At 44.0% G+C, this 14,977-nt stretch overlaps 1 protein-coding gene across 2 annotated transcripts in view; it reads right to left on the bottom strand.

Moving 5' to 3' along the window:
• Nucleotides 1–12,721, bottom strand: part of LOC131940338 (uncharacterized) — a 28,206-nt gene extending 15,485 nt beyond the window's left edge. The window contains exons 1-2 of one of the 2 annotated variants that reach the window (XM_059298976.1): nucleotides 12,602–12,721; nucleotides 6,726–8,169 (exon numbers count right to left, since the gene is read on the bottom strand). In XM_059298976.1, the coding sequence (XP_059154959.1) occupies nucleotides 6,726–8,082 (1,357 nt within the window). In that variant the 5' untranslated portion in view covers nucleotides 8,083–8,169; nucleotides 12,602–12,721. The remainder of the gene's footprint in view (nucleotides 1–6,725; nucleotides 8,170–12,601) is intronic. The other variant, XM_059298977.1, reaches the window with a different exon arrangement.
• Between the last annotated feature and the right edge of the window lie 2,256 nt (nucleotides 12,722–14,977).

Raw genomic sequence — 14,977 nt, 5'->3', positions numbered from 1 at the left:
GGGTGTCTTCAGGTTAGCTTATGACAAGGGATGTCTTCAGGTTAGGTTAGGTCAAGGGGTGTCTTCAGGTTAGGCTATGACAACGGGTGAATTCATGTTAGGTCAAGGGGTGTCTTCAGGTTAGGACAAGGGGTGTCTTCAGGTTAGGTTAGGTCAAGGGGTGTCTTCAGATTAGGACAAGGGGTGTCTTCAGGTTAGGTTAGGTCAGGGGGGGGGGGGTGTCTTTAGGTTAGGTTTGCAAAAAAATTTATCTAAATGGTTAATTTTAAAGTATATTGTATTTGTATATTGTTCCTGTTTCCGATTTTTAAAATGTAGCTTTTGGACGCATGCGGAGAGTTTTAACAACAGATACACACATCCAAGCATAAAATACACATATTATTCACAACGTGAAATAACATCGTTATGAGATCACCTAACCGGAAGTGACACTCACGACTGACCTTGACATACAATTTGCTGGATTAGACCAAACATTCTATATTTAGACCAAGTTTGTGCGTCTTAATTACAGACAAATGGATGTCAAGTACATCATTAGACGCGGTCCGTTTTTAACAGAAATATGTAATGGAGACACGTGAGTTGATTAGACAGGGGTCACTGTGATGAAACACTAATAAGGGGTCACTGTGATGAAACACTAATAAGGGGTCACTGTGATGAAACACTAATAAGGGGTCACTGTGATGAAACACTAATAAGGGGTCACTGTGATGAAAAACTAATAAGGGGTCACTGTGATGAAACACTAATAAGGGGTCACTGTGATGAAACACTAATAAGGGGTCAGTGTAATGAAAGACATATGAGGGATCTCTTTTATAAGACGTACTAGGGGCTGTTTAAATACAAGAAGTGTTGAAAACAAGGTAGAAAACTAGTACAAATTTGCATGGAAAGATTTTTTTGTAGGGGCAGCATAATCAATCAATAATTAATATTTTACAAATATAATGATCAAGATTATACAAAGATGAATTATATGACAATAAATAATTTTTTAAAACTCTGGAATTTCAGCTTGTTGAACCAAGATACCGTCTAGCCAGATTTTTTCCCCATTTCCAAAATCTAGTACTGTGACCCAACCCCCCCCCCCCCGGGGGGCTTGTCCTCCCCGCGTGTCATCAACTCACGGCCGCTCGCGACGGCTATTAAATGGTCAGCCGATGTGTGTATGTCACGCTCGCCAGGGTCAAACAGACGGTAATGATGGAGGAATTAAACAATCAGCTCTCTAACGGGCTGAGTAGAGGGGCATCACGTGACCCACACGCTCCACTAATTATCAGTTTGTTGTCCGACCCTTTGTTGTTCACGTAACGCTTTCAAGCAAAGTGGGGCACACATATACACATATATGTATATATATATATATATATATATATATATATATATATATATATATATATATATATATATATATATATATATATATATATATATATATATATATATATATATACTACCTTCAGAGGTGTAACTATAGGGCTTGTAAGTAGGTCACAACTTCTCGTTCTTGTACTTGCCACGTAGTAGATTTCAAGACCGTAGACTTACAAGCCCTATACTAGATACATCAATGACATTTTCAGTTTACTAACGTTAAAGAAAAGTTTGTAAGAAACAGGCGATTATTGTGCTATATATATTTACACCAGGAAACAAGGTCTCTGTGTGAGCACTCGGTGATTGGGTCAGCTTGGTCTCAGACCCAGCCAACACCAGCCGTAAGGACGGTGTCGTCTGGTCTGTTTGGTTCGAGGGTTGCCACAACACAACCCGCACGAGATTTCTTAAGCGCATTGAATCATTGCTAAAAATAGACCTGCGGTACGCTTTATGTGGAACCAATCGTCGGCCAATAAGACGACCCACGCCGTATCCCATTGGCCAGCCCGCCACGATTTGTTTGTAGCAGACCTCCCTCGTGTTAGACTCGAACATTCGGCGGGAAAAATTTCACATTCTCGTGTACTCTTACGGAGTCGATTAAACACGGGTTTAATAACCGACAGTTTATTTACCATACAAGATTGTTTTTATAATCCGTAGTAAAGTTATTTATTATTTATAATTATTTTTTTTTGGCGGCGAATGTCAACCGGGTACCACTGATACAAGCAAATGTAAACACGAAAGACGTTACGTACGACCTTGTGGTTGTATACAGTCACTTTTTTTTATTTTTTTTATTTTTTCCCCACGAGGTCGTCAACCTTAAAAGGGGGCTCCAATTAATTACAAAATTAGATCCGCCCACGTCACTATGCTTTTATTAGTCTTCGTTCTAAAACTTGACACTAATCTCAAAGAGGGAGAAATTCAGAAAACAATTAGTTAAGTAGGATTTCTGCATAAAAAAAATATTAATGCACAAGCGCTGCTACAGACAGACTCCAAGAAAGACAAGCGCTGCTACAGACAGACACAAGGAAGACAAGCGCTGCTACAAACACAAGGAAGACAAGCGCTGCTACAGACAGACTCCAAGGAAGACAAGCGCTGCTACAGACAGACTCCAAGGAAGACAAGCGCTGCTACAGACAGACTCCAAGGAAGACAAGCGCTGCTACAGACGGACACAAGGAAGACAAGCGCTGCTACAGACAGACTCCAAGGAAGACAAGCGCTGCTACAGACAGACACAAGGAAGACAAGCGCTGCTACAGACAGACTCCAAGGAAGACAAGCGCTGCTACAGACAGACACAAGGCAGACAAGCGCTGCTACAGACTATCAGGAAGACAAGCGCTGCTACAGACAGACAATCAGGAAGACAAGCGCTGCTACAGACAGACTATCAGGAAGACAAGCGTTGCTACAGACAGACTATCGGGAAGACAAGCGTTGCTACAGACAGACTATCAAGAAGACAAGCGCTGCTACAGACAGACTATCGGGAAGACAAGCGCTGCTACAGACAGACTATCAGGAAGACAAGCGCTGCTACAGACAGACTATCAGGAAGACAAGCGCTGCTACAGACAGACTATCAGGAAGACAAGCGCTGCTACAGACTCCAAGGAAGACAAGCGCTGCTACAGACTCCAAGGAAGACAAGCGCTGCTACAGACAGACTCCAAGGAAGACAAGCGCTGCTACAGACAGACTCCAAGGAAGACAAGCGCTGCTACAGACAGACACAAGGAAGACAAGCGCTGCTACAGACAGACACAAGGCAGACAAGCGCTGCTACAGACAGACTCCAAGGAAGACAAGCGCTGCTACAGACAGACACCAAGGAAGACAAGCGCTGCTACAGACAGACTCCAAGGAAGACAAGCGCTGCTACAGACAGACTCCAAGGAAGACAAGCGCTGCTACAGACAATCAGGAAGACAAGCGCTGCTACAGACAGACTATCAGGAAGACAAGCGCTGCTACAGACAGACTATCGGGAAGACAAGCGCTGCTACAGACAGACTATCAGGAAGACAAGCGCTGCTACAGACAGACTATCAGGAAGACAAGCGCTGCTACAGACAGACTTTCAGGAAGACAAGCGCTGCTACAGACTCCAAGGAAGACAAGCGCTGCTACAGACGGACACAAGGAAGACAAGCGCTGCTACAGACAGACACCAAGGAAGACAAGCGCTGCTACAGACAGACACAAGGAAGAAAAGCGCTGCTACAGACAGACACAAGGAAGACAAGCGCTGCTACAGACAGACTCCAAGGAAGACAAGCGCTGCTACAGACAGACACAAGGCAGACAAGCGCTGCTACAGACTATCAGGAAGACAAGCGCTGCTACAGACAGACAATCAGGAAGACAAGCGCTGCTACAGACAGACTATCAGGAAGACAAGCGTTGCTACAGACAGACTATCGGGAAGACAAGCGTTGCTACAGACAGACTATCAAGAAGACAAGCGCTGCTACAGACAGACTATCGGGAAGACAAGCGCTGCTACAGACAGACTATCAGGAAGACAAGCGCTGCTACAGACAGACTATCAGGAAGACAAGCGCTGCTACAGACAGACTATCAGGAAGACAAGCGCTGCTACAGACTCCAAGGAAGACAAGCGCTGCTACAGACTCCAAGGAAGACAAGCGCTGCTACAGACAGACTCCAAGGAAGACAAGCGCTGCTACAGACAGACTCCAAGGAAGACAAGCGCTGCTACAGACAGACACAAGGAAGACAAGCGCTGCTACAGACAGACACAAGGCAGACAAGCGCTGCTACAGACAGACTCCAAGGAAGACAAGCGCTGCTACAGACAGACACCAAGGAAGACAAGCGCTGCTACAGACAGACTCCAAGGAAGACAAGCGCTGCTACAGACAGACTCCAAGGAAGACAAGCGCTGCTACAGACAATCAGGAAGACAAGCGCTGCTACAGACAGACTATCAGGAAGACAAGCGCTGCTACAGACAGACTATCGGGAAGACAAGCGCTGCTACAGACAGACTATCAGGAAGACAAGCGCTGCTACAGACAGACTATCAGGAAGACAAGCGCTGCTACAGACAGACTTTCAGGAAGACAAGCGCTGCTACAGACTCCAAGGAAGACAAGCGCTGCTACAGACGGACACAAGGAAGACAAGCGCTGCTACAGACAGACACCAAGGAAGACAAGCGCTGCTACAGACAGACACAAGGAAGAAAAGCGCTGCTACAGACAGACACAAGGCAGACAGGCGCTGCTACAGACAGACACAAGGAAGACAAGCGCTGCTACAGACAGACTCCAAGGAAGACAAGCGCTGCTACAGACAGACTCCAAGGAAGACAAGCGCTGCTACAGACAGACTCCAAGGAAGACAAGCGCTGCTACAGACAGACTATCAGGAAGACAAGCGCTGCTACAGACAGACACCAAGGAAGACAAGCGCTGCTACAGACAGACTCCAAGGAAGACAAGCGCTGCTACAGACAATCAGGAAGACAAGCGCTGCTACAGACAGACTATCAGGAAGACAAGCGCTGCTACAGACAGACTCCAAGGAAGACAAGCGCTGCTACAGACAGACACCAAGGAAGACAAGCGCTGCTACAGACACAAGGAAGACAAGCGCTGCTACAGACAGACACCAAGGAAGACAAGCGCTGCTACAGACAGACTATCAGGAAGACAGGCGCTGCTACAGACAGACTCCAAGGAAGACAAGCGCTGCTACAGACAGACTCCAAGGAAGACAAGCGCTGCTACAGACAGACTCCAAGGAAGACAAGCGCTGCTACAGACAGACTCCAAGGAAGACAAGCGCTGCTACAGACAGACTCCAAGGAAGACAAGCGCTGCTACAGACAGACACAAGGAAGACAAGCGCTGCTACAGACAGACTCCAAGGAAGACAAGCGCTGCTACAGACAGACTCCAAGGAAGACAAGCGCTGCTACAGACAGACTATCAGGAAGACAAGCGCTGCTACAGACAGACTCCAAGGAAGACAAGCGCTGCTACAGACAGACTCCAAGGAAGACAAGCGCTGCTACAGACACAAGGAAGACAAGCGCTGCTACAGACAGACACCAAGGAAGACAAGCGCTGCTACAGACAGACTATCAGGAAGACAAGCGCTGCTACAGACAGACTCCAAGGAAGACAAGCGCTGCTACAGACAGACTCCAAGGAAGACAAGCGCTGCTACAGACAGACTCCAAGGAAGACAAGCGCTGCTACAGACAGACACAAGGAAGACAAGCGCTGCTACAGATAGACTCCAAGGAAGACAAGCGCTGCTACAGACAGACTCCAAGGAAGACAAGCGCTGCTACAGACAGACTATCAGGAAGACAAGCGCTGCTACAGACAGACTCCAAGGAAGACAAGCGCTGCTACAGACAATCAGGAAGACAAGCGCTGCTACAGACACAAGGAAGACAAGCGCTGCTACAAACACAAGGAAGACAAGCGCTGCTACAGACACAAGACAAGCGCTGCTACAGACAATCAGGAAGACAAGCGCTGCTACAGACAGACTATCAGAAAGACAAGCGCTGCTACAGACAGACTATCAGGAAAACAAGCGCTGCTATGAACATGATGTGCCCATATGCAGACAACATAAGAACATGAAGCGCCAAAATACTACATAAGGACGCGTTTTTTTTTTTTTTACAATGTTATACCCTGCCCCAAAACAGCTCTACTTGAGCTCATTAAAACTCCAGTTCTATCGCTATAAAACAGTAACCGAAAGCTCACTCTGTACTTGGGCTAGTTGAAGTAGAGTATGCCTGACAAAAAGCTTTAAAAAAACCGGTATTATGTTTAGTCAGCTGACACAAAGGTGTGACGTGGTTTAACTTACACAGGTGTGGCGTAGTTAAACTGACACACAGATGTGAAGTGGTTAAACTGACACAAGTGTGACGTGGTTAAACTGACACAAGTGTGACGTGGTTAAACTGACACAAGTGTGACGTGGTTAAACTGACACAAGTGTGACGTGGTTGAACTGACACAGGAGTCACGTGGTTAAACTGACACAGGTGTGACACGGTTAAACTGACGGGTGTGACGTGGTTAAACTGACACACAGGTGTGACGTGGTTAAACTGACACAAGTGTGACGTGGTTAAACTGACACAAGTGTGAACTGGTTAAACTGACACAGGTGTCACGTAGTAAAACTGACACACAGGTGTGTCCTAAGCTAGTGTTCCAGCTAAAAAATAGTTTGATAATCAGCTTAAGCAGGTCATTGAGTGGTGGAGGGGGGAGAGAAAAAAAAAAAGAAAAAAACTGAATACTCACCAATAGCTTCATAGGGCAGAGGCAAGGGTAATGGGGTACCGACAATCTCTTCTATAAATAGACTGGCCATGTGGGGGGTCTGGGTGGAGACGGAGACCCCCAAGATGGTGCCTGCCCAAGGCAGCAATGTTCCGTTGGACATCCTCACATGGGACGACGCCATAAAGCTTCGTCGCCGGCACTGGCGTGAAGCGGGGCTTTGAGGGGGCTTCTCGTAGCGTGAGGCGGGGCTTTGAGGGGGCTTCTCGTAGCGTGAGGCGGGGCTTTGAGGGGGCCTCTGGTGGACAATGTTAACTGCGGCGCTTCTTCTCTCAGTGACGGTCGAGCTTTCCGTCCTCTGGTAGTCGTCGATATCGTCAGGGTCAAAGGTGAAGACGTTTTCCGAGTCGTAGCTGCTGCTCCTTGACATGAAGGTGTCGCGACAGCCGGGCTGGAACCCTTGGCTGAGCGAGGAGTCACGTGATATCTGGCAGGATCTACTCTGCTCCCCGCTGGTCAGAGAGTCACTGAAGCTCTGACTCCGGTAGGCGTGGAACTCCCCAGGCTCATGTAGAGCTGCTGCCTGGGGTATGTGCTCACTCGCATGTCTGCGGCGGCGGGCTGACAGGCCGCCATACCTGGACACGCTCATGTTGGAAGTCTGGACCCAGTGCTCGAGGTATCGGCTGCAACTGAGGGAATTCTTCTCGTCGACATCTTCTTCGCCGCCTTGGTAGTGGACTAATGATCTGGAATGTTCCAATCGGTTTATTGCTCTGCATGCTGGAGGGGGCATCAAGGTGCCGATGGTTTCGTTCTTATCACGATTGTCTTCCTCCTCCTCGCTGTCAAAATCAAAGAGAGGTGTGTTCACGTCAGAGGCTTCCGACACGGGGCGGGGGGAGGGGAGAGCCCCGCGGCCCAAAGAACTTGCTGGGGATGCGGAGGTTCTGAAAATTTCTGGTGAGACCCTTAGTGGAGGTGTAGATCTTCTAAAACCTCGGCGATCTCGGGCAGGTGAGTCCAACACGTGAGCTAGCGGAGATCTGGGAGCGTTGAAGGCCGATAAGGTGGGCAAATGCTCGTCCCCTTCACAGTGGCTTCTGGGCAGTTCATCAAATGTAAAGTGCTGCCTGACTGGGATGTGGGTGGCGGGGGAGACGGTGGTGGCTGGGGACACGTCGGTGTTGTAGCCGCTGTCTCGGGTGAGAGCTTGGGACGGGGAGAAACTCGACTCAAAGCGGCCCGGCTCTCGGGGTGGGGAATGTGGGCGAATGCTTGGCACAATGGGGGGTCGGGCTCCTGTGCCACGACCCCGTGGGTCAAAGGCGTAGAAATTGTCCTGGTTTGTGTTTCTTGTTTGGTTTCTATCCGCCATCGTCAAAAACCATTTGAACAGATAGCCCCAAGTCGTGGTTTCAATAGCCCCAAGTCGTCGCTTCAACTTGTGTGCTAGACTTGTGTGCTAGAAGACAGAATATATAGTTTTGTACGACAGACACATTGAGTCACATTTTCATGGTTCAAATATGGGATGTGTTATGTAGGAGTCAATTGATGTATATGATGACTCAAGAAATGAATGAGTGATGTGTCATTTAGGAGTCAATGGACGTATATGATGACTCAAGAAATGAGTGATGTGTCATGTAGGAGTCAATGAATGAATGAGTGATGTGTCATTTGTAAGTCAGACGATGATAATGAGATATTATCTGACACATTATTTACATAGCAACGGGTTAAGCTTTAGCTAATACAGGAGAATTTAAATACTAACAGGTTTATGACTTTATGCAGGCCAACAGGATTAATTGAAAGAGCAACAGATGTATGGCTTAGCTAATGCAGGCAAAAACTCATGCTTTAATAATAATAAGATGGACGGAAGAAAAAGTACAATCCAGGCTCCATATCACACCACCATCACACAGGTGTACAACCACCATCACATAGGTGTACACCCACCATTACACAGATGTACAACCACCATCACACAGGTGTACAACCACCATCACACAGGTGTACATCCACCATCACACAGGTGTACAGCCACCATCACACAGATGTACAGCCACCACCACACATGTGTACAACCATCATCACACAGGTGTACAGCCACCATCACACAGGTGTGTGTACAACCACCATCACACAGATGTACAGCCACCACCACACATGTGTACAACCATCATCACACAAGTGTACAACCACCATCATACAGGTGTGTGTACAACCATCATCACACAAGTGTACAACCACCATCACACATGTGTACAGCCACCATCACACAAGTGTACAACCACCATCACACAGGTGTGGTGTGTGTACAACCACCATCACACAGGTGTGTGTACAACCATCATCACACAAGTGTACAACCACCATCACACATGTGTACATCCACCATCACACAAGTGTACAACCACCATCACACATGTGTACAGCCACCATCACACAGGTGTACAACCACCATTACACAGGTGTTCAAACACCATCACAGGTGTACAGCCACCATCACACAGGTGTACAACCACCATCACACAAATGTACAACCACCATCACACACACACACACTCTAATGTTAAACAGATAATTTATTTGGCCATTACTTTCGTCGAGTCAATTAATCCATGTTGCTAAATCTACACGTTAATTTTAAGTGATCACGTAAATCTGCATTCAATGTAGGCCACGTGATACAGTGTATCTGGCAGCTACCTTAACGTCTGGCTATGGTCAGTCATACCCCCCCCCACACACACACACCATACCACTGCTGCCAGAGGTATTTTAATTGCTCAGCGGTTAAACGTTTTTTTTTTTTAAAACTTATTTTAATTTTTAACGCTGCCAGGTTTAACAACGTCCTATTTTTTAAAAAAAATGTCACCACAAAGCTTGTATGTCTAAAGTAGATTGGCTTAGTACTTCAAAGTTCAGTAGGTCTGTGCTTGTCTAGTGCTTCAGGACCCAGCGATTACGTGTTTGGTCGATTGTACATGTCTACGTTTTCCGTCTAACACAAAGACGAAAAGTTGAGGGGGAAAAACGTGCGGGAAAAAGTGCCAGATCTAGAGATAAGGTGAGACGTAGACAGGCGTATCGTCTGGGTGTTGACCTTTACTAGGTAAGCTACGGTAATAGCACAAGAAAACAAACTCGTTCATCCTAAGACACAAGACAAAGGGGAGCTCTATACTATAATATAGATAGTGGGGAGAGTAGTCCTTACAGTAGAGGTAGTGGGGAGAGTAGTCTTACAGTAGATGTAGTGGGGAGAGTAGTCTTACAGTAGAGGTAGTGGGGAGAGTAGTCTTACAGTAGAGGTAGTGGGGAGAGTAGTCTTACAGTAGAGGTAGTGGGGAGAGTAGCCTTACAGTAGAGGTAGTGGGGAGAGTAGCCTTACAGCAGAGGTGGTGGGGCGAGTAGTCAGTAGAGGTAGTGGGGAGGGTAGCCTTACAGTAGAGGAAGAGTAGTCTTACAGTAGAGGTAGAGTAGTCTTACAGCAGAGGTAGTGGGGAGAGTAGTCTTACAGTAGAGGTAGTGGGGAAAGTAGCCTTACAGTAGAGGTAGTGGGGAGAGTAGTCTTACAGTAGAGGTAGTGGGGAGAGTAGTCTTAGAGGTAGTGGGGAGAGTAGTCTTACAGTAGAGGTAGTGGGGAGAGTAGTCTTACAGTAGAGGTAGTGGGGAGAGTAGTCTTAGAGGTAGTGGGGAGAGTAGTCCTTACAGTAGAGGTAGTGGGGAGAGTAGTCTTACAGTAGAGGTAGTGGGGAGAGTAGTCTTACAGTAGAGGTAGAGTAGTCTTACAGTAGAGGTAGTGGGGAGAGTAGTCTTACAGTAGAGGTAGTGGGGAGAGTAGTCTTAGAGGTAGTGGGGAGAGTAGTCCTTACAGTAGAGGTAGTGGGGAGAGTAGTCTTACAGTAGAGGTAGTGGGGAGAGTAGTCTTACAGTAGAGGTAGTGGGGAGAGTAGTCTTAGAGGTAGTGGGGAGAGTAGTCCTTACAGTAGAGGTAGTGGGGAGAGTAGTCTTACAGTAGAGGTAGTGGGGAGAGTAGTCTTACAGTAGAGGTAGTGGGGAGAGTAGTCTTACAGTAGAGGTAGTGGGGAGAGTAGTCTTACAGTAGAGGTAGTGGGGAGAGTAGTCTTACAGTAGAGGTAGAGTAGTCTTACAGTAGAGGTAGTGGGGAGAGTAGTCTTACAGTAGAGGTAGTGGGGAGAGTAGTCTTACAGCAGAGGTAGTGGGGAGAGTAGTTTTACAGTAGAGGGAGTGGGGAGAGTAGTCTTACAGTAGAGGGAGTGGGGAGAGTAGTCTTACAGTAGAGGTAGAGTAGTCTTACAGTAGAGGTAGTGGGGAGAGTAGTCTTACAGTAGAGGTAGTGGGGAGAGTAGTCTTACAGTAGAGGTAGTGGGGAGAGTAGTCTTACAGTAGAGGTAGTGGGGAGAGTAGTCTTTCAGAAGCCTTTGTTTATGTAATTTTGACAGATGAAACAACTCGTCAACACCTGCCTGTGTTTGTGTTTGGATTTGTTCTTACCCAGCACGCTTTATCTACTCAAATAAAAATTAAACTTTTTGAAAAATAGTTTAACCTCGTGTAGTGTTTCTCATAAGATGGCGTGTCCATGATGTACCCCCTCCCTAACCACCACTGTTGGCAACCCCCCCCCCCCCACACACACACACCAAAGAAAAATATATGAAAGAAACTCTGGAAGCATGGCTGGATGACATGGTCTTGGTTAGGGTAATTAAGAGACAAAGATAATTGTTAGTGACCCCTAAACTACTGCCGCTATGGACATAAAAAAAAAAAACAAGTTTATCCCATTTGTTTTACCGTCACCTGCAGTGAAAGGTCACGATGCGATAAACTTATGTTGAAAGCTAGGAAAATATTAGTGGAAAAAAGAACAGTAGGATATGGTTAAGGCTGCTCTCGGGTGTAACACGGCACATTCACATTAACAGACACGTCTTTTACATAATTTAGTGGAACGGCCTTTCAGCGTGTGTGCTACAGGTCAAAGCAATTCAATAAAACGTCTTGTTGAGTGTGCGGGGGGGGGGGGGGGCTGCTTAAGGTAGTTTGGGAATATAATAATAAATATTACGTCAGTAACCAACACCTATAGCCAGGCACTGGTAAACTAATCGTCATATTAAAACATAAAAGCAAATGAGGAAAAATTAAAAATGTCATGCCAACATTAGCCTACAATAATTGTATTATTGTAAACAAAAAACTATTAAATCTATCTGATTTAGATCTAGAATCTAGAGATCTATATTTTTAAAATTGTTAAGAGAAGTTAACTCTCATCTTCCGCTAAGGAAAGAAAACGCAATAAAATGTGCGTACACAAAGGTAAAAATCAATTTACAAATCGTGGCTAGAATCTAGATCTATATATATTATGACTAGTTACTAGAATCTAGGTCTAACTGCATTGATTCTATGATCTATATTATCTTGAATTCTTCAAGCAATATAGATCTAGATATAATATAACTGTATCAGTTTATTTTTCAGTTACTCGTGAGGATATCCACCGATACAATTATTTTTGCCAACAGTCGAAGTGAGGGCAAGTAGGTCACTTAAATTAGATAATGATGCAACCACTAAGGTTAGCGTAAAAATTAGTTTTTCCATGAGAAATAAAATTCGAACAATGAGCTGGTAAGGATCATGAGCTTGGCCTATTGAATTAATAATAATAACAACGCACGCCTTGCCTTACACGGCTTACGGGATTTCTCTGTTTACCAACAAACCAACGTGACTGCCACTTCTACATCACACACGAACAACACAAATGTTGGACACTGAGATTTATTAAAAATTATAATAAACGTCTTATGATGTTAAAGATAGAGCCTTCAAAGATAACTTACCTCGGTTTAAAAGATAAACCCTTTTATTCCCGGATTTATATCGCAAATGGTTCTGTTAATCTAATGATCCAAGGTAACTCACACTCACTACAAATACAACTTAGCACTGCCGCGTTTGTGTTTGTACGATAGGCATGCCCTATGATGTCATCATTCGCGTACGGCCAACCAATCAGATTTCAAGGGGCGGTAGCAAGTCTATGCTTGCTAAAAATCTGATTTAGCGAAGAGAAATCGGGTACCACGACTTACACAACCATTTTATGTTGTTAGACTTTAGTACTGAACTTACTGCGTAATACAGATTGGTACACATTGATAGTTATTTTTTAATAAGTTACTTTGTAAAATATGTATTTATTTTGGTCGGAGTTGAGAACGAGTTATTGACCCTGGCATGACCCTAAAATATCTGCATAAAACTACATTACTTCGTTTAGAAAGCAGACAAAATAGCTTTACTTTGCAAGCGCTCTTTTAAGAATTTAGATATAGATTCTAATGAATTTTGTAACTATTCTAAATTCCAAATTAGTAAAATTACAAGCTAACAAAAAAAAAATTAGAGACCTAGATCCATAATGAACATTATAGAATCTAAGCCCTATAGTCCTATAGGCTATAGTAAAACTAAGCCGCTATACGCTATAGTCTAAGTCTATAGACATAGTAGTAGTAGGCCTGATTTAAGAGAGTCTAGTATAGATTAAATAAATCTAGAAATCTAGATAAAATTAAACTAAGTTTTTTTTTAATTAATAGGCCTTATAATTATAATATGATGCAGGCCTAGGCCTATTTATTTATCATGTTTAAAGTAAACCTTCTTAGCTAATTACTTCATTAGGCTTATTAGTATTAGACTTTTATGTTGTTAAAACATGTAATATTTTTTTCAATATTTACTTGACTCTACGCCTATTTTTGTAGTACCGTGCGCGCCTCTAATTTGATTAAAAGTTTTAGTCTACCAGATTAATTTTATTTGGTTAGCCTAAGCCTCGTTTTTTTTAGTGGTAGATCTAGTACTATAGTAGGAATGGGTGTTTGGGGAAAGGGGGAAAATCTATAGTTAACTGTGCTTTCAAGTTCAACCAAAACTACTTCCCTTCAGCTTCAAGGAACAGTCCATATATTTTTTTAGCGCAATTTCCATTCTGGAGAATTGCGTTTATTAACTCGTCATTTCTGGGAATGGATGGATGAATGAATGAATGAATGAATGTATGGATGAATGTGTGTCCGGGCTTTAAGTCGTATCTCCTCCTCAACGAAGCAATATCGATGACTAGTTCCAAAAGCAATTATGTTAAGCAAGTTACGAGAATGAGCATAGGCCATAAAAATTCCGGGTTTCTTTCATGTATTTCCTGGAAAAGCCAAAAAACATCGAAAAAATTCAGTTTTTGGCCCATATCTCGGCAACCAGACCACTTAGCGACTTGAAACATGTACCAATCGATTCCTGCCATAATTTTGAACAATATTTCAGAAGAAAGTTTTCAAAAATATCCTCTCGTTCGGTCACAAATTTTAAAATTACATAAACACCTACAAACCGATCGTTCTGCCAGCTTGAACGCACCCCAGCATTATACGTCAGAGCTATTTTTAGATAACATAAGGAAATTGCGCATAAATGTCACTAGACTTTTTTAATTAACTTGTTTTACATTATATTTTATATCAATTCGTGTATAATAAGTTGTATAGGCCTAAATAGTAACGCAGGTGAAAAAGTTTGCCTTCTTTCACATTAAAACTTGTTGCATTTTTTTTCTAATTCAGATTCATCTGGACCTAGCCTCTTATTAATCCTATCCTCATGGCGCAATTATACCCATGTAATTAAAAGCAGAATTTTCATCACATTTTAATTTACAATATTGTCTTTTGTTGTAACCAAATTTAGTTCAAGTACAAAAATTCACCTCTGCAGTTGTAGTGTCACTACACTTGACTTGGTTTGTTCGGTAGTGTCACTGCAATTGTGACAAACTTCAATTATTGTCACTGCTCCTTGAAAGAATTTAATCACGTTGAAAGAATTTAATCACGCTACAGTTTAATGCTGTTTTAGCTTAAATAAAATGTAGCTTTAATATTTTGAGTATGTTGGCCTATGCATTTAGATTTTGGAACAATTTCCCCCTCCTCCCAAAGAGCTGAAAAATTAGATGTAACCCCTGAAAAAGCTGAAAATCAAATCAGTGAAAGCTGATGATGGTAGTGAGGACTGCACATGCATGCACTGACTGAGGCCATCAGATAGAGAAGTTTTCATACTTTTATATGTTAAATAATAAAATTATCTGCACAGAACTAACTCAAATCTTTAGAGTTTGAAAATAAAAAGCACTAAATCTTGGTCAGTGT

The sequence above is a fragment of the Physella acuta genome, unplaced genomic scaffold (assembly GCF_028476545.2).
Source record: "Physella acuta isolate Inbredline_101_S28 unplaced genomic scaffold, ASM2847654v3 ptg000021l, whole genome shotgun sequence".
Lineage (NCBI taxonomy): Eukaryota > Metazoa > Mollusca > Gastropoda > Physidae > Physella > Physella acuta.
This window is presented reverse-complemented; position numbering and strand designations above follow the sequence as displayed.